Genomic DNA, 26,571 nt, shown 5'->3' on the forward strand with positions numbered 1-26,571 from the left:
CTACCCCCTAAATGAGTCGTAAATTTTCAGTCGGGTCACGTAAGAAGTCATGTCAGGCCATGTTTGCATAACTTTGGCGAGACGATTTTGGGGAGGTGGTAAAGCAACCATTAAAATAGCCGACGAAAACACTTCCGTACTGTTAGTGTTGGAATTTCAGTTAGATATGTATAGAAATGGAAATATATCGGATAATGACAAAAAAGGCTGATACGATATTCTTGGTACGTCCTCGTATGATAAGGAATAAATCATATCCATATTTTTCCAATATTTTGTATCTATGAAAGGAACACTATCATTAGAATTATCCTAGTTTTTAGTATTCGTACAAATTAGTCTCGAAAATCGTGATTAATTTTTTTATATATCTGAAATTGCGGTTATTGTTATGGTTTGACACATTACCATTTATGCTCTAATTCAGATGAATTATAACGAATTCATCTGCCCTAAGTACCGAGGAGATATTATGTGCATAACTAGATAGAGTGGAAATGGTCAAGGTTATCGTTAAAATCTTAATCATTTTAGAAACAAAAGTTGAGTGCGATTCTGAAGAGAATGGACTTTGATATATTTCGTCTTACTTTGCCGATTTCAACATTTGTTAAGAAAAAGGTGTTATCGATTCGGTAATCTATAATTTTATGCTGAATGGCCACAAAATGAAATTACGCCCTTTTACAGGTCACTCTAGTTATAAAACAACTATAGTTCGCCGGGTAGCGTAGCTAGAAGTACAGCAGAGAGCTAATTATTACCATCATGAGCAGCTGTATTCGTTTATTTTGTGAGCCAGATCCTTTTGGTGTCAATACTTCACTTGACCGAGAGCACGGGTAAGTCACATCATGGAGGTACCAAAGCTCCATGGTCACATTTACAAAGTCTCACAAGTCCAAGGTCAAGTTAAAGCTTTTAATCGATCAAAACAGTTGCTGCAGTTGTCGTAATTGTCATCTTGTAGTGAACAGAAATTTTCTAGAATAGTAAGTTGGGAAAGCGACTGCCCTTAGTTGGAGTTATTTTACGACCATATTATGCTTGCTATTTTAGCTTTAATGGAATTGTTAAACTCGCGATTAGACACAAACAAACTGATAAGGGGAATTTGAACATCTACAGCGGGTTTGTCTTTCTGTTTTCAGGTTACGTACGTTATTCAATGACTGTATTGAGTTTCCAAGGGTGTTACATACGGGCCACCGTGCACTTAATATTGGATAAGCTTGTTTAGTTACTGTAGGACGCATTGATCTCAATATGGAGATTATTGACTTTTTGACATACATGGAACGTTTACTGAAATGCATCTATTTTCCCCAGTTCAATGTAAATAGAACGTTAATACATTAACAAAAGAGAGATGACAACTGTGTACCACGTCTGTTCTTCTAAAGGTATGCCGATACGTCATAACATTTATTACATTTTCTATTTAGTGTATTTGAGCGACCACTGTGGAAAAACTATAACGTTACATGGTGATAGGATAAGGTCACATAAAGGTGCATTACAGCCGTATCCACGTGATCTCGACTGTCGAGTTCTGCTGAAAACGCCACGCTCTCTCTACAAGATTCAATTAAATGTAAGTGTAAGCATATACGCATTCTTTTCCTGTTTCAACCCTTGTACAACGCTTTAACGACTAGTGGTTCACAACAATTACCGCCATGAGCACCATCTTAAGTACGACATTGTTAACGCTTGTTAATATTTAACTTTAGCATGGGCATCTTTACGTAGTATGCGCCTCAAAACGAAAGTGAAAGACTTAAACTTTTGCTTAAACTTTCCTCTAGAAATATTTCAACCAATCTCTTTCAAAACAAAAATAAAAATCGGGGGTCACATTGCAATTTTCGTACTAGAGACACAAATTTTCTAAGATTTACCAATATTTGAAATGCAAAATGGCCGCCATCCCTGTGTTAACTCTATGGGGAAAAATATAATGTTCGATTTTCGAAAACCTAAGACTGTAAAAAGGTTTTACAACAAGTGCTTTAAAATGAACCCCCACTGGTGGTAGATAAGAAAAGAATTGAAAATTTTGGAGAGTTCGAATATCTGCCTTTAACTTGGTTGATGGTGGGGTGAAGCAATATACATTCCCTCCTTTCAATTGAACTCTCTGAATTGTGATGTTGAATACTGAAAATGACACTGTGTTAGTGTACTTGCAAACCCATTTGGTAATGACTTTGTACAGACCCTGATGAACCATTTGTATACACTGTTGAACCAGGTGCATTGTCGCTAGGATTTAACGCTTGGTGTATTTATGGTTTAGAACAGGACAATTTGGTATGTAGTTGCGTGGTGTGCCTTTTAGGAAAGTTAACCTGAAGTCAGTTGACAAGTCATTTCTGTAGAGATTCTTCTGTCAGACGTAATTCTCCGCTCACAAATGTCACTTCTTAGCCAAAAAAGTAACCTTATATACACTTTCCATTCTACACTTTCAGTTTGAATGGTTTGAACTTCCATCAGAGTCTGGAGGACCAGACGATCCTCCCACTTGTAAAGACTACTTGGAAGTTTATGACAGCGACGATTTGCATTATTCTCACCGTAAATTAAGACGATGTCGCGATTCGACACCCTCACACGTAACATCAACCGGTGACGTCATACTTCTCCGGTTCGTTACAGATGGAGAACAGACAGAAGAAGATACAGGGTTTTTAATAACGTTTACATCATTTTCACCGTCGGGGATATCAGGTGTGCAAAATTCAGTGTCAAGAATGTTCCATTGTGTCGAGTGATATGATAATAGGATAAATAACATTAGTGAAACAACGCATGTAGACTAAAGTTTGATCAAGGATATTATAAACCAGCTTGACCCTTTCGTTTGACAAATCACGATTGCTTATACTAACAAAACATGTCAGATACGTGGGTAGACTTTTGTAATTTTTCAAACTATCAAAAAGAAAAAACTAGTGTGACTAATATGAAGAGAAAACTCTCTGAAATAAATATTCAAAGCAAAAAAAAATGGATAAATGGATATCCCTAATACGATTTGAACTAATTTTGGGATAATCGGATCTCAATATTTTTCAAATTTTTCAAAGGTGTTAGGTGCCCGATAGCTTGATGTTGCAATATTACAAATTACTCAAAAAAAAACAAGTGTGTAACCTAAAAAGAAAAGTAGATGAGGTCACATTTGAAAATTATATCGACATTACTTCACCATCCAATTATCTCGAATTAGTTCCAATCGTGTTAGGCTTGTATAACAGTGAATGATACAATCAGTGGAAAAATTCCTTTGAAATCGTTCTCATGCAACTGGTCGACTCAATGCCGACAATTTCAAAGTCTACTGATTCAAATTGATTAAAGGTGTCGACAACTTGAGAAGAACAGCCAATTTGGACAAGAAAAATATCCTGCATGAAACATTATGCATGTTCAATTCGCCTCCTTACGCTGAGGTAGTCTTACTCCTCGCACTTCTTGCATATTTTCAGATCTATGCTTGAATGTCAATGACTTTTACTGCAGACCAGAATTCTGTATCGACAAGTCATTGACGTGTGATTGCAAAAATAACTGTGGTGATGACGCTAAAACCGACGAAAAATACTGCGCAACCTGTAAAGCTGACGTCATTTATTGTAAGTATATTTGAAAAAATTCAGTGAGTGTAGGTTTTCTCACATTATGCGAGACGTAACAATAGTCGAATACTTTTTATGTAAAATAACAAATAATACACTAATACCATATATATATATATATATATATATATATATATATATATATATATATATATATATATATAATTATAATAATAATATAACAATCTTTATTTCGAGTACTTGCTCAAATGTAAAAAAAAAATATAGCAGTAAACAACAAACGCCCGCATCACAAAACAAAAAAAAAAACCTGCAAACACTAAAAGAGCTTTTAAAAAATTCAAAATTCAAAACAATCTGAAATCTGAAATCCGAAATACACTTTGCCTTACAACATCGACAGATAGAGCTGCTTTAATGATGGTATTTGTGCTTTTATTCAATCTAACGTAGAACTTAGAATGAAGCATGCATTGTTTGTTACCAAACGTCATAATATGGTTGCTGACAAAAGTCTCAGAAATACCTAAGTAACGTTTAATACCAAGCAGGATTCTGAAAGCGTTATTATATGACACTCGAACATCATTAATACATTTCTGAGTAAATACATTCCACAAATGTGCACAGTACATGGTTGAACAGTACGCTTTAAATAAATGAATTTTGACAGAAAATGAACCATTGTAAAATTTACGGATTAGGGAGTTAGCATTAGCATAAATGCTTTTCATTTTTCGTTTAATATCATCCATGTCGTTACCCAAATGGTTTAAAACAATACCAAGATATGAGTGTTTTCTCACAAAAGAAAGGGTGAATTGTTCAAATATACATGTGGAATACAAGTTATTTTGCAATGTTTTGGTAAAATAGAAAGACACCTGGATTTGTTTGGATTAAAGACAATGTCATAATGACGACTTGTTTCCAAGAGTTTTTTCGAACCCTTCACAGATGGAAAAATTAAGACAATATCGTCAGCATAAAGAAAATGATTAACCTATTGCCCAGCAAGGTGACAGCTAATTTGTGTACGAGGAGATAAAATCCCCCTTGTCGAACGCCATTATTTGCAGTAAAACTCTCAGAAATAACGGTACCCCATTTGACACGAAATTCTTGTTTGCGATACTAAAATACTAAAACGCGAACAATATAGACAGGAACACGTCTGTCAACCAGCTTGCGAAAGAGGGTCCAATGATTGACCCTGTCAAAGACTGGACTGTTGTTGCGATTATAGAAATCAATGATTTCTTTTAACAGAAAAATAGACAGGTCAGTCGAATGACCAGTTTTTAAATCCAAATTGATGATGATGATGATGATATATATATATATATATATATATATATATATATATATATATATATATATATATATATAATTATATATCTCTGTCTGTGTGCCTGTGATGCTGAGAATATCTGGCGCTTGTTAAAACGTAGTAAAATTTAGAATATTACACCACACTGGAGAATACTGAACGCAAGTTAGGAAACATGATCATATTATGTATATTTACACGGTTAGTTATCATTAAGAGCATTCTCCGTAGACAAACACTAATCGGAAAGACAAAGGGACCGAGAGTCCTCTAGGTACTGGTTTTTCATTTAACACATTTGATCAAGTTTTTAACTGTTGTAACGAATTTTAAATGGTTTTCCTGACAATCAAACGTTTTCATTTTCATGACTTTTCTAGCGTCAGGGTTATCAACTGGAGCTATCGTCGGCATAGTACTGGGAGTCATTCTTCTTCTTGCTCTCGTTGTCGTCGTCATCTACATCATGTACCGAAAGCAGATTATCAAGGCCAAGTCTAAGTCGGTTGTTCCAGCCGCGACAAATCATCAAACCACTTCGACATCACATGGCGCTGTTCCTGGGGCCCAGCCATAGACTCACTCACCTAGTAATATTTGATTTTTATAAAACCCGTCCACGTGCTGCTGTAAAATGATGGAATGCAGGATCTCATGGTTGATATTCAATAGTAAGACATTCAAACAATATTTTTGTTACCGCTCGGCAATAACTGTTTATGTTTGAAGTCATTCGAAATGTGTGTTAATATTATATTCCGATACAGGTATTTTGAAGTTGAAAAATCTCACTTTTTTATGAATCGCAACTTTTTAAAGCTTATGCATGTAATTTTTGATGTTATGCGTTTTTTCCCAACGAGCCATATGTGTGTAGCTTATTATGTCTACTAACTTCTCTGAATTGCATTTAAAAGCTGTACAATTTCATAGATGAATATCATATGACATTAAAATAAATTATGTAGAAAACAAAACCTTGTTGTTTATTTCATGTAAGATTGGATAATCAGATAAACAACCTTTTTGATAGCTACAGCATCATTCAAAGAAAATGTCAAGAGGCAAGGGGGCGTATTTCATTTGTAATTAAAGCTATCTTATATATATATATATATATATATATATATATATATATGTGTGTGTGTGTGTGTGTGTGTGTGTGTGTGTGTGTGTGTGTGTGTGTGTGTGTGTGTGTGTGTGTCAGTCAATAGCCTAAGTCGTGTTATAAGTTAAACCCATACGCCATCCATTAAGGTGAGTTGTCAGCTATAATACAGAATACACCAGCTTATCTGTTAGAGTAATGTATCGTTAAGTACGATTGAAAAAAAAAACTAATGGAAAATAACGTGTTTTGAGTTTACGACCAAAGTTAGCGATAGAGGTTCCCGAAGAGGGATATTTGTTTTGTTATTTAATAAAAACTATTTTGACAATGTTGACTCGAATGAGCGTGTGTTTAACTTTTTATCGAGGAACAAAAGCTCGTATATGTTCTGGTACTTCTACTGAAAAGTGAAAGTATCATAAATATAAAATTTCAAGGTATTTTGTGTTTTGACCCTGGGTAGCGTTTCTGGTCAGATTAGGGAATAGTCGAGCATATGGTAGGTGTAGTGGAAGAATGAAAATTGCTAGACAGAATAAACGCTACTAAGTTACTGCGGACATTGCGCGCGCGAGCATCGAGTAGCCATCGTTGTGAGTAAACACCGTGTTTAATTTACCGACACATGCGGTGTTTACAGCCTATGATTGACAGAGGAAATATTGTGTAAGGGTCGAACACCATTAACATTATTGCATGTCCGGATTGTACACTGTGTTTTCTAACGACTAAGAAGAACGAATATATTTGTGCAAAAGCAAAATTTTATCACAACGAGCAAGGGGAGGATGTGCCCCCGATCACCCTTCCTGAAGAATTTTTCAGCTTTAATTACAAATATAAGATATTTCAGTCTTCTAAAATGATCCAAGTGCATGCAATATCTTGTAGATCAATTAATTAGAGGTAATTGATCGCAAAGTTAACGTACTGAACGAAGTCATGACTTAACTAAAACGATTTTTAATACTTCGGAACGAGAAACTTGTCTATCACAATTTATGAAGACATCTCTGCCTGAAATATGTAGAAATGATGACAATGACGGCATGAAATGATTGTAATGAGGCATGCTAAGCTTTCGATGTTGGGTAGAGTCCATTTTCTTGACAAAGAGTTGGTCGTATAGGTTGAATGGCAGTTTAAATCAATAACATTACTGAGATAAATATGCCTATACAGTAAAATGGTAAATATCTAGGAGGTTTCTCCGCTAAAGGTCAAATAGAGTTTGTGGCCAATTAAACCATAACAGTCGAAGTCACCTTGTCTCCATAATACATTAAACATTACAGGAGAGATAGCAGACAGGAGGACTTTATTTACGATTATTCAAACTGATATGCGTGTCCTACTATTCAAAATTGAACTCTCAATAGAGTAATTCTAATCAGAGAGGTTTGTTTATCCCACCACAGGTTAAAGTTCGTTCTGCACACATTACGCACGTACGTTTTCGGTGATTATTGTAAACACAAATTGTTACTCTATCGTCGCTTTGCATAAACGGGCGACAGTTTAATGACAGCAGATATTCAAAATTTTGAAAAATTTCATAAATATTTCAGTGTTGATTGAACTCATTTTTGTAAGGGTGTTCTGTCTCACCCCTGCTTGTGAGTTTTAAATCCGCCATGAGAATATTTGTGAATCATATCATATACTGGAGATCAAAGTTCGTCCTGCAGAGGCGAAAAATCGACATCAAAATCGATTATCTCGGGGCAACAACATCTATTTACAAGAAGATTTTCTGAACAAATCAAGATGTAATGTTACATGGTCAAGCAAAGGGCTACTGTACCAGCAAAGTCGACTGAATATTTCACAACATATATCGACCAATATTATGCTTTACTAAGCGAAGGCATTTTTTCCATGTGTTTGTTGTAAACAAATGGCTACCACACTGTCACGCTGCATAAAGTAGATCACTTCATGAATATGAATATTGGAATCTTGGCATTGATAGCCATTTAAAATTCTACATTTTCTGTCACGGGATCGGATGGAAAATAGTGTGGAGTAATTTTCCTGAAGTTGGTTATTCAAGGAAGTTTTAGAATACGACAGTGGCTTATAATCATTGAAATTTATGGCTTCGAATCGTTCGACAAAAGAAACCAGGAAGCATCTCATTATGAAGAAGGAAGGTAACATACGTCAGTCAAACAGGAACAAAACCTAGTATGGCCCAAAAGCGAAAGAAATCTCCAGCGGTACGTTTATTGGCAAACACGTACTTGTAACCATGACGACTTGAATCAACTAATCGTAGGTTAAGTGTCACAGTTTGTAACCGAACAAGCAATCCAAAGTATTTAAAAATGAAGACTGTCCTGTATGGAAGGTTTGTGAGCGTGACGTTGATTTTCTTGCCATGTGTCCTGTTCACGGATGCAACAGGTCAGTACATTTGCTTTTTATGTGTCTATGTCCCATACACTTCCCCTTGTTTTGTCAATATTTACTTCAAGGGCATTGTACTCAGGTAAGATAAAGGTGACCGCTTCAGCAATAAAATGCTGCTCTGCGTTCTACATCTAGCACGACCAACGTAAATAGCGATTGTTCTGAGTCGAAAAAGACGACAAATTAATACACTTATGTGACAGTGTTTTACGCCAGGCTCTTTGACATAACCTGCACGGTGAGTTCAGCGAAGCGTTTACTGACGCCGCTTCACCCTTGGCAACTCAGTCATGTAGTCTACCAATATTCACAAGTTGACTCGTTCACTTATGTTTTACAAGCATCGATCACTAAATCACCTTTTATCTTGCAATTTGACAGAAAACAGTCCCTACAATATTTTAAACAGGGTTGTACATGAAAAGATCTTTACCTAAAACTATACAGAAGAAGTCTATTCTGATTAGGTTAAAAATATAATTTCTACCTCCCTAGCTAGCTTTCATGTCCAATTGTTTCAATCACTTGTTTCTGTGATTCCCGTATGGTTCTTTGCGTATGTTAGAGTATAGCTTAAGTATTTCGCTAGGTTGGTATATAAAATGTTTCATCGCATACGAGTCAACTGATATTAACATGTATAGGCTGTGGTGTTTGAATCTCCATAATTATCTTTATCAGTAACACAAAACGTTATTCGAGCAGAGTAAAAATTTTCTCATGTCAAGAGGTAGTTTGCTTATTTTCCTGCAGAAATAAAATTTTAGATATCAATATAGGAGTGGAAGTGAAGTTCATGAATAGCTGCTTTGAGTTGGAATGTGCATCCCTATAAACAAACGAATTTTCCTTCTTGAGCTTGACCTTTTACCACGTTTTTCGAAGGTCCCAAGCGATATGCGGAAGAAAACGTTCGAAATATAAAAATGTAAATTCTTTTTCGACTTTTCTATTGTAACCTACCATTTTTGTATTATGACTTCAGTTTATATGACAGATCACTGTGGCAAGCGTATAATATTAGCAGGAGACAGACTTCGATCTCAGAAAGATGACTATTACAGAAATAACATAGAATGCATGCTGCAATTACAAGCTCCTCAAGGTTTTGAAAGCATTCGTCTAGATGTAAGTATTAACCGATAAGGGCTAAAAACACATTAAGAAGGGCATCGAATTCCGTATGTACGTATATTATATACATATACATATATATATATATATATATATATATATATATATATATATATATATATATATATATATATATATAACACATTACTTCAAGCACAAAGTAATAATATATGCTACTTAAGTTTCACGCATCCTTCAATCATCAGACAGATGAATTCATAGCAACGAGTTATTTATAGCCTGAGCGTTGCATAAACGTACAACGTACGTTCTGCCTCTTGCATAAACATCAGCTACGTAAAGTAAATTCATGCACGTTGTTCGGACGCATTTGCCAAGTTAAACTGCGGACAAGTTCAACTTTCTCAACTATGTTCAACTACACTATCAAAAAGATGCCGCAGTAATAGAATGTGTGAAGTGGGGTGCCAAAACGACAAGCTTGTCGCAGTACCCGCAACATGCCGACAGCTTTTTTAACAAAGTGTTCTGTGCGGTTAGAATGTGTGAAGTGGGGTGCCAAAACGACAAACTTGTCGAAGTACCCGCAACATGCCGACAGCTTTTTTTAAAAAGTGTTCTTTGCGGTTAGAATGTGCGAAGTGGGGTGTCAAAAACGACAAACTTGTCCCAGAATCTGTAACATGCCGACAGTTTTTGTATATATTCCCGACAAAGACATAATGTTAGTGGGTAAACTTTGCATTGAGTGAATGTGTCTTTCACACCATCGGGCCCCCGGGTTTAAATATGGCTTACTTTTCGACTTACGTTTGGATTTTTTTCTAAGTCATTAAACATAATCCTAAAACACAAAACTTTCGGTTTTATTCCAATTTAGAAATCAATTTAGTTTCGTAAAGGAGGCAGTATCCACTAAAGTAAGTTGAAAAGAGATATACCAAACCAAACCAAATGGTCCTTTTCAGGACCATTTTTAATCCTTCAAAAGGAGATATACCGTTGAAAGAACCCCAAAAAGTCAATTAGTAGTTAATTTAGTCGGCCACTCCTGCCAATGTATTCAGCCCCACACAAAAGTCGGCAACCCTAAAATATAATGGTACAGTCCGCCGGGCAATTCCGTGGCAGCATACTTGAACAGATCCGATAAATATAAAGGTATATGCAAATTTATCTTTTTGACTCCATCGAAAAACGAGTGTTATCGAGGAGCCGTACAACGCAGAACCAGAGTCTTCTTGATGTGAATGGATCAAAATTATTGTTGCAAATTGCAAATAGAATGTCATCTATGCTTTATTTCCTAGGATTACTTTCATTCAACAAGTAAACCGCCCATCACCCAGAAAATATGCAAATAATTTTCATGTTATTTCATTTATAAATCTTAAGAGTGGAATTTTTTACACACCCAATCCCTTCTTTACCAATTATACCTACGGATTCGCTCAACGCGGCCGTCTCGCGCTGCCCTAGCCAAACCAGTCAGCTATGGGTAGTTTCACCGCTCTAGCGGCGAATAGCCACTCTGACGGTATAAATCAGAGTTAATTAAAATATTTCGAAACATATTTCTGGATAAAAAGCAAAGACAAGATCGAAACACCATTTCTTCTTCTGGGAGGTGTATTGGCTTTCGAGAAGATCAAAAGCTTACGATCTTGGCGGGCCCAAAAAATTCCGTTCAATGGCATCCTGACTACCTTATTGCGCATGCTTGTGGCCAGAAACGCTGCCGCGTCAACTCTCAACGGGTGTCACCTCGCCAATCCCGATCCCGGTCTCCAATTTTTATGTCGCACGGTTTTTTAACTCACGTGTTCACACACGTGAGCTAATGTCATAGCGATGTCTGTCTGTCTGTCCGTGTGTGTGTGTGTGTGTGTGTGTGTGTGCCTGTCTGTCTGTCTGACTGTTTACACGATAAATTAAAAACGCCTGAACAAATTGAAGTCAGATTTTGTAGACAGGTACCATATACTAATTACAGGAACTGAATAGATTTGAGTTAGCGTGGCTTGAATATTAATGAAGTTACGCATATTTTTTTTCTGATATAATGGTTCCCTATGGAGACAGTAATTACAGTGTCGAAATATATCAAGAAATACTGCACAAAATTTCATGAAACTTTTCAAAGATGACAAGCTCAGAACATTACGATGATACTGTGAGTGTCATGTCAATTATGTGCTCGATTGCATATTTAATAAACTTGTGTAATTAGTGACATAACTGTGAAATTCCTGCACCAAATTTGATGATACATGCCGCAAATATTGATCTGATATATATCAAATTGTACTGAGAAGCATTGGGCAGTGTCAAGTTGATAAATAGCTCATTTGCATATTTTATGAAGTTTTGTAATTAGTCATATAACTCCAATATAGCTGCTCCAAATTTAATGAAATCTTCCGCAGATGCTGATCTGACAAATATCTAACCCTGGTGTAAATCATTTAGTAGTGTTGAATTAATTAAAGGTGCGTTTGTATATTTTATGAACTTTGTAATTAGTGACATAACTGTGAAATCCCTGCACCAAATCTGATGATACATGCCGCAAATATTGATCTGATATGTATCAAATTGTACTGAGAAGCATTGGGCAGTGTCAAGTTGATAAATAGCTCATTTGCATATTTTATGAAGTTTTGTAATTAGTCATATAACTCCAATATAGCTGCCCCAAATTTAATGAAATCTTCCGCAGATACTGATCTGACAAATATCTAACCCTGGTGTAAATCATTTAGTAGTGTTGAGTTAATTAAAGGTGCATTTGCTTATTTTATGAACTTTGTAATTAGCTATATAATGCCGAAATTACGACACCCAATTCGTTGAAATCTGCTACAGATATTGATCTGATAAACATCTAATTGTACTGAGAAGCACCTGGCTGTGTCAAGTTAATAAATAACTCATTTGCATATTATATGAAGTTTTGTAATAAGTCATTTAACTCGAAATAACTGAACCAAATTTGATGACATCTGCTGCAGATACTAATCCGACAGATGTCTGACAGTGTTATAAAGCATTTAGTCGTGCAAAGTTAATTAAGTGTACATTTACATATTTAATGAACTTTGTAATTATGTATATAACTCTGAAATAACGGCACCAAATTTGGTGAATCCTCCTGCAGCTATTGATCTGATAAATATATAATTATGCTATGAAGCACAGAACAGTGTCAAGTTAATTAAGGGTTCATTTGCATATTTAATGAACTTTGTAATTAGTGATATTACTCTAAAATTACAGTACTAAATTTAATGGAACGTGCTACAAATGTTGATCTGATAGATATCTAATTGTCCAATGAAGCATTGAGCAGTGTCAAGTTAATAAACAGCTCATTTGCATATTAAATAAAGTTTTGTAATTAATGATTTAACTCTGAGAGTACTGTGCGAAAGTTGATGAAACCTGCTACATATAATGATATAACAGATATCTGATTGTTCTGTGAAGCGTACTACTATTAATGAACCTGTTGTAAAACACGTGAGCACATTCAGTTCACATCTGGTTAATGTTTGCAGTGGTACATATCTCGCACGTAGATACCTTGAATCTTTTGTCATCTGACGAGAACTGCTTTTGTCAACTTTCGATAATACATTTGTACATCCATCAAAGCGTTGGAGAGCTCAGGCTACAGCTGGCAGTTGATGTCTTCTCTAGAATGAAGGAAATTTATCGTTGTTCATCGGATGACTTGATGTGTTTTGCCTTCTATGACGTTACTAAGCTAATCGATCGATGAATCACTATTTGCAGACAATTCAATTTTGGCATTGGGTTTATCGAGCCAAGGCCCCCGTTCGGCTATTTGGAATAGCTAAAGCTTTAGCGACTCAAAATTTTATTCGATATGACTTCCCTATGTATAGTATATTTATAGCATCATCTAATACAATCATTGTGAGAACATGGCATCTTTCGCAACAAATCGGTCTAGTCTGTGCACGCGTGCAAGGAAAATATATACCTGTAGAACAGGTGTAGTGGAGATCGTTTATCTGTCCTGGTCGATGTCTCAGTGGTCGCGATCCGGGCAGGTTCATGTGATAAATTCACATAGAGTACTGGCAGAGTGGAGTGGTCACAGTCGTCCAGTACGTGTTCGGTGCTATCCTGGTCTGGGGCCAGTAATAACGCACGTACAAGCGAGTTGTGCACGATTATCGGATAGTTTTATCACGATGCTTCTACATAGTTAAAATGTCTGAAAGGTCGGCTGTCTATAGGACGTGGTTCACCCGGTCAAACGGACTGGGCTTCAAACTGGGGTCAGTACGTCAAAGCCTTAGAGAGCGCCCACATCTCTGTTTCTAAACGAAGAAGTGCGACTGCCAAGTGTAACGCGAAGAAGTGCGAAGCCTCTAGGAAGTGTACAACTTAAAATCGTTTTCAAATCTGAATATTGCCATGACTGTAGTTAGCAAAACTTCAAAGAGGAGGAAGGTCGCTCCAATCTGGGTACATCGTTAAAAAGGTTGATGAAACGATATGTCAACATAGAACATTAAGGTTTAGACCCGACGTCTGATCATTGCTAAGGGAGCCTTCAATAATTACAGGGGATGGGCCGGGCGAATTCCTTGCACACCTGTACTGTAAGATGTGACCCTCCCCCGTCCGACATTCTAAAATTTGACCCTTCCGCCAACTACTGGAGTATTCCCCCAGGAATAACTGAAACAGTATCAGCTAATTTACATTATGATAACAATTTGTTTGATTGTTATGTAACAGAAGTTACAGGAGGGAAGGCTAGCGTTTTGGGAAGGAGGGTCGCATTTTATCACGCAAGCATTTTTGAAGGGACATGACATTTCATGCATTTGCGGGAGGGTCACGTAAGAAAGCAAGATGTGGCATATACTGTGCTTCACCAAAAAAATCAAATCACAATACATATTGACAATTCTCCCCCCACAAAACAAGCTATGCTGTACATTTATATATGTTTGATAATATATGTAAATGTACTTTGCTTAAAGTGGGAAGTCAAACGTGCATTTGTGTACAAGAAATTATATTTTTGGATTTCATCGAAAAATAAATGGTAGTCTTTTAGGAAAGTATGAATCATGTTTCAATACAAAACTAGGTAATATCTTTGCATTTATGGACGTTAGATAACTAACATAGATGTATTGATTAGACTAGGATAGTTATAAGTCAATGTGTATGTAAGAAATTTAAGTTTGGAATTTCACCGAAATGTTAATTCATTATATATGGCAGTCTTTGAGAGAACTATTAGCATTTTTTCCAATATAAAACTAACAATATCTGTGTATTTATAGACGCTTGATGATTGATATACACCTTACCACCTGTCCCATAGTTTTCCATCAGTTTTCATTGTTTAACATTCAAGATTCAAGATTCAAGACAACTTTATTATCTCTGTACAGAGAAATTAAAACGTGGTTATAAAAATACATAAAAGTAATTACAAGACTGATAAAAAGAAAAACTAACAAATACATATACATACACGAATGACAGCCACACAACAAGGACATTTATGATATGTAAAAATAAATTTAACACATGACAAGTTCTCATTTTGTATTGTTTAAAATGTTAATTGCACTGTGTATAAAACTGTTTTTTGTCTCTTTGTTTTCGACTTTCGTACACGAAACCGGCGACCAGATGGAAGTAATTCAAAAAATCCAGATAAAATGTGACGCTTGTCATCTATTATTGTGTTGGCTTTCTTTCTGATCCTACAGGTGTATAATTCATTTAGGCTTGTTTGCTTTTCACCGACGACTTTACTACACACATGAACAACTCTGCCTAAAACATTTTTACAATTCACACTTAAACCCCCGAACCAACATAAAAATGAAAAGTTAGGACAGATTCTACAAAGCTGCGATAGAAATTTCTTAAAGTATCCAGACTTACACCAAGTGAGCGCAGTTTCTGTAAACAATATACTCGTGACTGACATTTATTATTTATTGAGTCAACGTGTGCTTTAAAATTAAGTTTATCGTCTAAAATGGCGTTTAATAGAGGAAACCACTGCATCTTCTTTGCTTGTGAATGGTGTGGATAATGTGTATGTATTGAGAAGAATCGGTTTCGTCGGTGATTTCCTATTCAAGAAATATCACATTGACAATAGAACGTTTGGCCGTAAAATCAGGTTCTGTTAAAAGTGACCCTTCTCCAAGGATAGATTTTACGAAAAGTGACCCTCCCCTTTGACAGTTTTCTAAACAATGACTCTCCAACAATTCCCCCGGCCCACCCCCTGTAATTAATGTAGGCCCCCCCCCTAATGACTTAGCCAGTTGTTAAAACAATACATCACCGAAAGGAAGACAAACGGTTTCTTAAAGGTTCGGAAAATAAACAAGGAGCGATAATTCTTACAATGCAAATTCTTGTAGGGTTTACTGTCGGTCAAAATTATTATCAGTCGTGAAAACTAAATTCAAAACACTAAAATTCTTAACAATCGTCCGGCGATATTAAAGTCAGGTGCCGCCAACTGGTGAATGTCGTTGATTTTACAAAATCATCACCAAACATTTTTCGAAGGATCGTATACTAATTTTACATATTGTTGACCCGACCTAAAACTTTGGAGGGGAATGTAGTACTGTTCATAAAGGCATATGCGAAAAATATGCCCTCCCACTGAATTATGAACGATGCCCACTGCCCTCCATTGTCTGTGGTCTGCCGGCCCGATCCCCTCAACAGTGTGTGCTCCCCACTGTCCTCTGATAATTCCCCATTGCAAACTAGACGTACATATTCCGACATGTACATTTTATTTAAGCAACTATTTATCTATTACCCGGTGTGCGTCCGTTCTTGTCATTTTAACCTTCGGACTCTGCTCTCCTCTTAGTTATGCACTAAATCTTCCCAGTAAGTTCTATTAACCACAGCATTCGAATTCCCCTCCTCTACCTAAGGTATTTTCCAGTAACCAATGACAGAAATTGTCTCCCCGTCCACTGTTAAAGCCGAAATTTTTTCCGCGCTCACTGTAAATAGTGATTTTTTCTCTCCGCCCGCTGGTTAGTTTCTAAATTGGCATGCCCGCTGAACACCTTTTTCCACGAACAGCTTAGTTTGCGGCACCTGTACAGTACATACATATGCACGCACAGATATTGCATAGATTACGTTTTAACAAACAAAGGCCGATAAATTGATTGATAGATAGCTAGCTAATTGGGTAAATAGAAATATACCTACAAAATTACATGGGCATATAACACATACATACATACATACATACATACATACATACATACATACATACATACATACATACATACATACATACATGCATGCATGCATGCATGCATGCATACATGCATGCATACATACATAATTCTGTTGCGATACAATAACATTTATGTGCATTTTGTATAATATTTCAGTTTGACTGGATCGATTTTGAACGTGATTCAGAGACCTACGAATGTAACGATTATCTTGACGTCTACTTTGGCACAAATACATCGAAGCCATTGGAACATTACTGTGGCGTAGACCTAGAATCGTATGAACTCATCCATGAATCTTCACCAATAATGACGCTTTTCATGAAGACGAATAGCTTGATAACTTCAAGGGGCTTTTCACTGATATTCACTGCTGTTAAACCACCGCACAGCGAGAAAACAGGTTTGTAAAAGTAATGTTTGAGTTATGATAGTAATTTTTAAATGTATTGTTGTTTTGCTATGGATTTTTTAAATCTGAAATAAGGATATAATAATAATGATAATGATAACAAGGCAGTATTGCTGAAGGCAATGAGTACTTGGGCCGTGATAGAGTAATTTTGAGGACAATATATACTACTATTCAAATATGGTCTTGAATTTCCTCCTGTCAATTAGGCATTTGATTAACTGGTTATTAAATGAAGCAATGGCATGACAACGGCAAATATGTCTAGCAACTTTTGTGGAGATTGAGGCAGGGGTTCTTTACTTATAGTGAAAATTGCTTAAACTCCTTAAATATTCAAATTACAGCAAATTTCTTTTGTTCTCGATGGTAGATGTCTAATATTTAGATGGGCATATTTAGATTTCTACCCTATAGTTATCCCTATATACCAAAAATCGGACATCCAGCTCTATTGGCTTGCTCAGAATTAGATATGCGCATAATTAATGAGGTACAATATGTGGTGTCATAAGGTGTCCCATCATACCAAATATGAAGGGTGTAGCACTTGTGGTTACTGAGTTGTGGACAAATATATCTATTTGAGGTCAAAGGTCATTGAGGTCACGTGACATTTTGTCAAAATAATTGTATTGCTAAGTTATTCCTATATACCAAAATCAGACCTCTAGCTCTATTGGCTCGCTCGCTTGAAAACAATCTCATAAACCTGGCCATATGGGCAACTGTGTATGGGCAGCTGGATGTTGACTTCCCGGAGAAGGCGAGCTGTCACGTTCAAGCTCAGGATTATTTGTCGATCAAATTTCAGTAAATTTACCTTACCTAGATGAAATTTTGTCTATAGGCTGAAATTTCGCCGAATTTTGACGAAATTGCATCGATTTTTCAGGTTCATATCCGACATTTTTGAGTTTTGAGTGCAGACAGAAATAAGTTTTGAGGCAACATGGCTGCGACCCCATGTTGACCCCGGTATCTGCTAAAGTGCGGGTTGCGGGCTACGGGCTGCGGGTTTTTAGAATTATGGCTAGATTTCTAATATATGTAATATGGCATTTAGTATATAAGAAATAAAACCTTTAGAATGTGTCTATTATAAATAATGATGATCAAGTCTATCGTACAGTATCCCTTTTCCTGTGAAGTCCATATTTCACCATCAGGTCAAGATGGTTAAAATTAATGAAACACTACTATATGGTGTATTTTAACGTAATACTGTATATTTGAAGGCTGTTGAAAACATCAATGCTGTAAACTTGATTTTTGGACTAAAGATGCTATAACAGACCAAACCAAATGGGTGAAAATACGTTATGTTTCTGAAAAAAATCAAGATCTGCTAAACTAAAAGCGGCGATTCCGAGGACCAATTTATTTATTCCGAGCTGCCTGGCCATTACAAATAATTAGGGATCTGAATCACTTTTCTTTCTTGCCATGGATGTGAGTGAGAAATATACGTAATACCAGACTGACAAAAAAAAATCGCGCCTCGGAAATGTCGCCACTTATCGCGGAATGAAAATTGTTACATTTCTAGTATCAGGCCATAGGAAGTAAATTCTTTGTAATGCATCCATTCACAATTCGGTTCCAGGGCAACTCATACAGAAAATTAAACAATGCCTAGTTAAATGCAATGCATAAGGAAAGATTTGACTTAAAAAGCGTAGAAGTGATGTGTATTGTAAATGCCGTGTATTTTTCATGAAATCTTTAAAAAGAAAAAGACGTACAACAAAGGACTTAGTTTACTTTGCCGTTTCGGTTCAAGCGAGGTCGCGACCTCAGAGAACGACATTCTGCTAACATTTTACGTGAGAATTTCAGTGGGAAAAATACGCCGGTGCGTTGCCTTATTTTCAGGAATCGATCTAATAGGAATATTTTTGGATGAGTTTGTGTTCTGCAGCTCTCAATAATTTATCTCCTAATATCATGAACGTATGACTTCCACCTGCAGTATGATAGTCGCTCCATGCCGGTATGCCCCCTTCAAGCATTTGATCCAGCTAGCCCTGCGTACGATGCTGTGTGTTCCGCTACAGCTTAAATAGCCCCGTGTGTTGAGCGGGGCGAATTAGCTGTAGCGGAACACACAGCATCGTACGCAGGGCTAGTTGACCCCTAGCCCTGCGTACGATGCTGTGTGTTCCGCTACAGCTTAAATAGCCCCGCTGTGGTGAGCGGGGCTATTTAAGCTGTAGCGGAACACACAGCATCGTACGCAGGGCTATTGATCCAGCGTGACTTTGAAAAGTTTCCTAGGACTATAATCGTGTTCACCACAATAAAATTATTTGAAACGGCGTTGAAAACGATTTCGAAAATTGTGCTTTTATCGGCGGTTGAACTAATCTGAAGTGTGAGAAGGGCGAAAATGATATCAAAAAACACACATTTTTTCATGCCCGCAACCCGCAACCCGCAAAATAGCGCATCCGGTTGACCCCTAGCCCTGCGTACGATGCTATGTGCTACAGCTAACACACAGCATCGTACGCAGGGCTAGCGAGAGAGTTGCCGACATCGACGGTTATTTACGAGAAGTGAATAAAAGACTGTCATTTTTGGAAGCGATCGAGTAGCTGAGGTAGGCTGGGATACGACTTGGGCCCAAGAACGCTGAATTTCGGCAGTATTTTGGCTTTTTACGTGAAGTCCCAAAATGGATTTGAAGTCACCGACCCTACGTACGGGTCTTTGCAGGGCTGTGGTGAGCGGGGCGCGATTAAATTAGCTGTAGCGGAACACACAGCATCGTACGCAGGGCTAGTTGACCCCAAGTGAAAATGTGTTCGCGATCAAATCTTCCTATATTTTTTTTCAGAATTTTCGACAAAATCATTGCTTCTTAAATCTTTTGTAAAATATAAAATACTAAAATAAAAATGCGATGTGCCATGTCTCCAGATTTCTAAAACATCGTTCGTTGACCGTTCGACGGAATACTCATTTCGCAAACTTGTGACGCAGTTGAAATTCAATACTGACCGCCAAATAATCTAGACCCCGGTTCTAGACATCCTCCAAATTATCCAACCATTCGCGTTAGAGTTCAGCTCGCTTAGAGTATCATAACATTCTTCGGCCTTCGTTTAGATCGACCCTAATCTCTCCCATTTAGGAAACAAATACACAAGCTACCTCGACAAAACTTCGTGCACCATCCAGGACCAAACGCACTACAAATCTGTCTTGACGTCATCATCTCCTTACATGGTAATCGGCATACCGTATTTTTTAGCAAAGGAGACACAGAATACGTCGGAGTATTCAGTTTCAAACGTATTACATTGTGTGATGTTGTCAAAAAAAGGTAATGTTACTGCAGTGGTATAAATTACAAAACACAAAAGTTCAAATCAGTTTATTTTGGACTGGCTTTACCCAACATTTCATATTGTTTCTTATGCCAGATTTGACCACGTACTTACTGGCGACCCCTTTACATGCAAATTTTGTGTCAAATGGTGTGTTCTCCTGGAAAAACAAACGTACGATTTCTATATGAAGGAGGCGAAATTTTTCCTCAAAACTCGAAACCACCCCTTTTTGGGGTGTACCTAGCTATATTGAACGAGCTTCTCGAATCTGCAGCTCTATTTCGAAATGATGGTCTGGTTTTCTCAGCTCAAGGATAAGTGTTCTCCATCGCTGTGGGCATTACTATTCTCAACTGGGGGTACAGTTTCCAGTCGTAATGTTTTTCATTGTGTCCGGGATATAAAACCTTTCCTTTTCAAACTTTCAGTTTGATTAACACTAGTCCACATCTTGTCAGTGATTAAACATGTTTCAAGTTTAAATGTTAAATTCTGGTCTCGAGCCCTCCTGTTCGACCAAACTGAAATTACCCCTCCCACTTTGGCTCGTCCAGTGGGTGTAGCAAGGGTCGTGCCATCGCTTAGGAAACGGAGGGTGCATTAATTGTTGCATTTCGATGCACATTTTGATTATATTCTGAAGATTTTGTGGCAAAAACTCAGATAGAGAAGCATTTATATTCACATCTCACTTATTCATGACTGGCTGAGAGCAGCACTTCCATTAAGTTAGCATCATTACGCCATTTATTATGCCAAGAAAGATGAAGCCAAGACATTTTGCCCTCCCTGGTCTCAGCCAGAAATGGTTATACCTTACAGAGTTTTTTCCCACGGAATGAAAACAAATGTACTTGGGCTGAGGCCCAAGTACAATAAGTACTTGGTACGTGACTTTTATCCAAACTTCAGAATCTTGTATATGATATTATGTTCAAAGAATTAAGTGAAACTTTACAAGAAGTTAACAGGGAAATATGTTGGTATAGGTTCTAGTGACTCAGTTACACTGTCTCCTCTCTTTTCATATTCTCTTGATTGTTCTTGTTATTAAAATTTCAGACGAATGCACTCTGGAGAGGGAGTTCCATTGCACTAACTATTACAGTAGCTTTTGCATTGACAACTCTGTTGTCTGTGACTGCAAGAACAATTGCGGAGATGAACACGATGAAAAATATTGCGATACGTGTAAAGCAGATGAAATTTACGGTAAGAGTATACAGTAACGTAGATGATTAAAACCCCAGTGCTGCTAGCTTTTGATGATAATTTCACCATTTTTATTTTGAATGTGAACCATAATTCCTTTTCTTCTCCCAAAGAATGTTGATATACACAGTATCCAGATGGTCAACTCTCAGCCCCTATGGTTGTAAACTGCATTGTTGTGTGTTGAAAACTGACGTCTGGTCCGGACTAGAATTCAAATGTAAACAATAACAATGCATTTTACACATATAGACGCTAAGTTGACAAGCTAAATAGTGGGTGTTTCAATATTCTTTTGGGAGTACAATAAGAAGTTGCAATTGATTTAAAAATTAAAAATAATAAAAAAACATCAAAAGTTAGCAGCACTGGGGCTTTATTAGAAACAGTTATATTTATTTCTATGGCGATCTAATCATACATGAATATCCCGGATGTAGATTTCAACAATGTATCATCTGATAACTTATGTCCAATTACGGAAATTATTTTATTAAGCTGGAAAGCATCAGTGCCAAAAGTTGTCTCACAAAAATGGGAGTATCATGTCTTAATCCAAAATGTTGAACAAATTAAGATATTGCCCAATTCAACTTGCCTTTTCATTTCTCAATTGTAGTGAGCGAATGAGGTACAAGACTAATTAACGTACAGTAAATAATGTAAATCTCTTGACCTTTGAACTGTTAACGAATAACTTTTTTTCAATTTTGTCAAGCAAAATGAAGAATATATGTTTGATCATAATAGCTGTATATCACGCCCCTACATGTGTGTCTTCCTTTTCCCTCTTGAGAAAGATGACATTGTGTAGCAAACAAAGTACAAAATCTCTTAAAAGACCACGAAAAGTGTGTTCGTCATATCATGATATATACTATGAAATGTTTATTAGAAATTCTGTATGCTAGATTGTTGATGGATTGACGAAATGTTTTGTTAATGTTATAATAAAAATAATTCTACTTACAGGTTCAGGTTTAAGCGTCGGTGCTATTATTGGTATTGTTCTAGCAATCATGGTGTTTGGAGCAGGATGCGCCGCTGTTGTCTTCATTGTGTACAAGAAGAACATAGTCAAGGGAAATGCCAACCATACACGACAGACGAACGAAACTACAGAAAACCACGAAACGCTGAGAACAGAGAGTACTGCCACATTACATATTCAATAGATCCCACTTATATTCATACAGATTGATCAACCGCTGTTCAGTTACTTCCGATCTGGATTGATATTTTTGTCTTTCGGATTTTAAAACCCTTTGTTATAGTTCGTTTGCTCGTTTTACCATTTAATGAGTTGGTTTCCACGAAGACCCGTCCAAACAATCATTTACAGAATAAGCACCCATGACTGTCAACCGTGTCAGTAGCTTTACAGTACTAAGGTTGATATATATCGTGTATGAAAACTTCCATGATAAGATACTACCTGAAAGTTAACAATTAATTTCTCTTAAGATCTTCAATTCAATTGATCATTTAAATTCAATTCATTAATACTTTAATCATTCCAAAACAAAAAAAAACTATCATGTACATGCTAAATTACATTGAGCGTAGGACCATGATGATCAGCGTATTCAACTAGAAGCGAAAGTGCAGAGTTAACATCCGCAGGATGACAACCCACAATTATCATTGAAGAAAAAGTAAAGTGGGGAGACAGGACAAGGCCGTGCACAGCACAAGTTAATGTTAGTAAAATGTTTGAAATACCATTAACAAACAGTCCTTGTGATCAATTTCTAAGAAAATATTGCAATGAAATCTTCTGAAAAAAGGATAGCTAATCAGAAATCGGCAGAAATAAACAGACGCGTCTTTTTGTCTCTTGCCGTTTTGTATGGTATGCGGCTAAGTAATACTAATAGCGACATTGTATCATAAATAGTCCTTAATCGCGTTTGGCAAGGCGGGAAATTTAAGACGGTCGTTAGCGATAATGACTGAAACCTAGCCATAGTGTTCATATTTTCTATAATAATGTGACAAATGTTGCTACATCACCAGGTATGACACAGGCATATTCGGTATAGGTCAGTATCGTTTATCTGTAATTCATTTTATGACAGCAACCATTAATAAAACTTAACGAGTGTGTGGGCACTGCTATTCTATTTGGTGCTATATAATCCGGTTTGAGAAAATGGCACTTTAAATTACATTTGACCTTTCTGGAGAAGTTTGTATTTAGACTTGCATTCTATAAATTTGAAGATTAATCATGATTTCTCTTAGAAGTGAGATGCATCAAAGGAATCGTATTCAAAAATTGGTCAGAATATGCAATCTTTGCAACCACTGTTATGACAATTATTATTTTTTATTTCGTTTTGATGATTCTGTGAGCAAAATATAGCCAAAACATATTCCCAACAGGTATTCTTAAAACATTACAAATAATTTTTATATTATCTGATATTATTGCATATTTGTGTTGTTCTTGAGTTATTTAGTCTGCTGGAGTTTTGTATACTCAGCTGTTTACCTGTGTATAATGTTACTAGGACACTATGCGTACAGTAATAAATTTAAATTAAAACCTGAACCTTTACGTGTTATTATGTGGCAGACTAATTGTATGTCTAAAATGTCACGAAGTTTTTGACAGATAAAGGGCGACGAAACCCTGTCATTAAAATTGTAAAATTTTTTAAGACAATGCATTATAGGATTTTTATCGGAAATCATCCAAATTGGTATATTTGATATTGTACTTTCCTTCTACCTGCCAATACAATCAAGAGCTGAGATATCGTACACAAAATACACAGTTTGTAAACAAGAAACTCGCATGCGCAGTTACGACGACTGCGGCTACCTTCAAATGTAAATTGAAAGAATACATCTACTATTTTTTTGTGTAATCTATTTTTTATTTTTCTGGATATATTTATAGACGCAAATGAAATTTCTCTACCAGAAACCTGGCCACTCTAAATAAATGAATGAATGAATGGATAAATAAATAAATGGAGAAAACATCTAATTCAGAGTTGAATTTGGTAAATAAAGGTTAATGTTTGGCAATGGTATATACTAAGTCGATAATGTTTGATGTAATAAATGCGAAGTGACCATGAAAATGCAGACTGTTACAAGGTGTGATGGATTCATATCTGTGAAGTCAGCGTCTTATTTTCAATAAATCCTGTTAGTAAATCATGAATTTTAAAATAAGCATGACAGACGATGAACGACGTTGAAGGGGTGGCATGCCCTGAAGTAATAAGCATAATTAATGTAAGAAACCAACTGAATACACGTAATTTTAAGGACACCACTATCTAGATTTTGGCAAACAGAATTCTGAATAGCATTTATTAGTTCCTGTGTGTTCCTTAGTGTATACACATACATACACACATACATACATACATACATACATACATACATACATACATACATACATACATACATACGTACGTACGTACGTACGTACGTACGTACGTACGTACATACATACTACATACATACATACATACATACATACTACATACATACATAAGAACCCAATATTATTATTATTACATACATACATAAATGCATTCATCATATATAATAAAATGAACAGAGTCAGTGATCGATTTACACGATTGCGACTAGTTTGATATAATTGGATCTTCATAACTTAAAAACAAATGTAAATTAGCTGATATTTACAGATAAAACCGACATTCTTCAGCATCCAATTATCACAAATTAGTTCCAAATCGTAATAGATGTTTTTCGTTGGGAGAAGAACCACTTAAATAGCCACCGATTCCAGTTAATCATTATCCGTATCTGTATGTTTACACTTCAATACATATTAGTACACTTCAAATAAATCCATAAATTCTCATTCTTTGTGACAACAGGGTCGTATAAAAGGTCATGTGTAGCGATTGACGAGCTCTGCATTCAAATGAACTTTTGTGAGCGGTAGAAGTGTAAGAGAGATAGGTGACCCCTTCGATGATTGATGATATTATGTTTAATAAATAATAGCTGATATCCTATGTACGATAGGGGATTTATTATCCCAAATTCATTCCCATTTTTCTTGAATAAAATATGTAAACGTTTCATCAAATTTGTCATGTTTTCTTACATTTATAAACCTTATGTCGTTTTCATTAATACTTTCTCTTGTTTGTTATTGTGATATTAATAATAATGGCCATGATAGTTATTCACCATTACGACTCTAATTGAGAATTGAAACCCTAGATTTCTTTAAAGGCTTGTAATGAACTAATCTTTACAAAATTTTAAAGGATTGTTATCTTCACAGCCGCATATGGTGAAAATCGCCTATTGGAACCCAACGGTTTTATTTTCTCAATGAACTTCCGGCTTGGGTCAATTCAGTGGGACGATTTCTCAGGTTGGCAGACTATTGATAAAAATTGCAAACGTTTCGCAAATATTTGAGTGCAGCTCACTGAAGATGCACATTTCTATATTTTGTCTTATTCTTCCTATTTCAACATTTAACAAAAATAATCTATGTTTTCACTTCGGTAATCTAAAGTTTTATTCTGAATGGCCACAAAATGAAACGACGCCCCTTGCGAATCGTATGACGACCTTTTACGAGTCATTCAGGTCATGTGACGGATTACAGTTTTTTTCTACTGCATACGAGTGCTGCAGGCAGCCAAATATGATAATTATCGGCAGTTGTTTTCGTTTGCATATCTTAAGCCAGTTCATCGTATTACTTTGGGCCAATAGAAGAGGTAAGTCTCGAATACAACGTCTGAGAAGTTAAATATCTCATTA

At 36.3% G+C, this 26,571-nt stretch overlaps 1 protein-coding gene and 1 long non-coding RNA gene across 3 annotated transcripts in view; both read left to right on the forward strand.

Moving 5' to 3' along the window:
- LOC139139312 (cubilin-like) overlaps positions 1 to 24,352 on the forward strand; it is a 250,854-nt gene extending 226,502 nt beyond the window's left edge. Inside the window, exons 1-5 of one of the 2 annotated variants that reach the window (XM_070708191.1) lie at positions 8,185 to 8,452; positions 9,444 to 9,586; positions 16,996 to 17,242; positions 21,649 to 21,798; positions 22,771 to 24,352. In XM_070708191.1, coding sequence (XP_070564292.1) covers positions 8,374 to 8,452; positions 9,444 to 9,586; positions 16,996 to 17,242; positions 21,649 to 21,798; positions 22,771 to 22,973 — 822 coding nt within the window. In that variant the 5' untranslated portion in view covers positions 8,185 to 8,373 and the 3' untranslated portion in view covers positions 22,974 to 24,352. Of the gene's footprint in view, positions 1 to 8,184; positions 8,453 to 9,443; positions 9,587 to 16,995; positions 17,243 to 21,648; positions 21,799 to 22,770 lie in introns of those variants that run through there. The other variant, XM_070708192.1, reaches the window with a different exon arrangement.
- On the forward strand, positions 693 to 6,042 carry LOC139139313 (uncharacterized). Its single transcript, XR_011553775.1, has 5 exons — positions 693 to 842; positions 1,446 to 1,594; positions 2,475 to 2,733; positions 3,495 to 3,641; positions 5,316 to 6,042. It is a non-coding gene; the product is annotated as an uncharacterized lncRNA (long non-coding RNA).
- Positions 24,353 to 26,571: the final 2,219 nt, after the last annotated feature.

The sequence above is a fragment of the Ptychodera flava genome, chromosome 8, assembly GCF_041260155.1.
Source record: "Ptychodera flava strain L36383 chromosome 8, AS_Pfla_20210202, whole genome shotgun sequence".
In the NCBI taxonomy this organism is placed as follows: domain Eukaryota; kingdom Metazoa; phylum Hemichordata; class Enteropneusta; family Ptychoderidae; genus Ptychodera; species Ptychodera flava.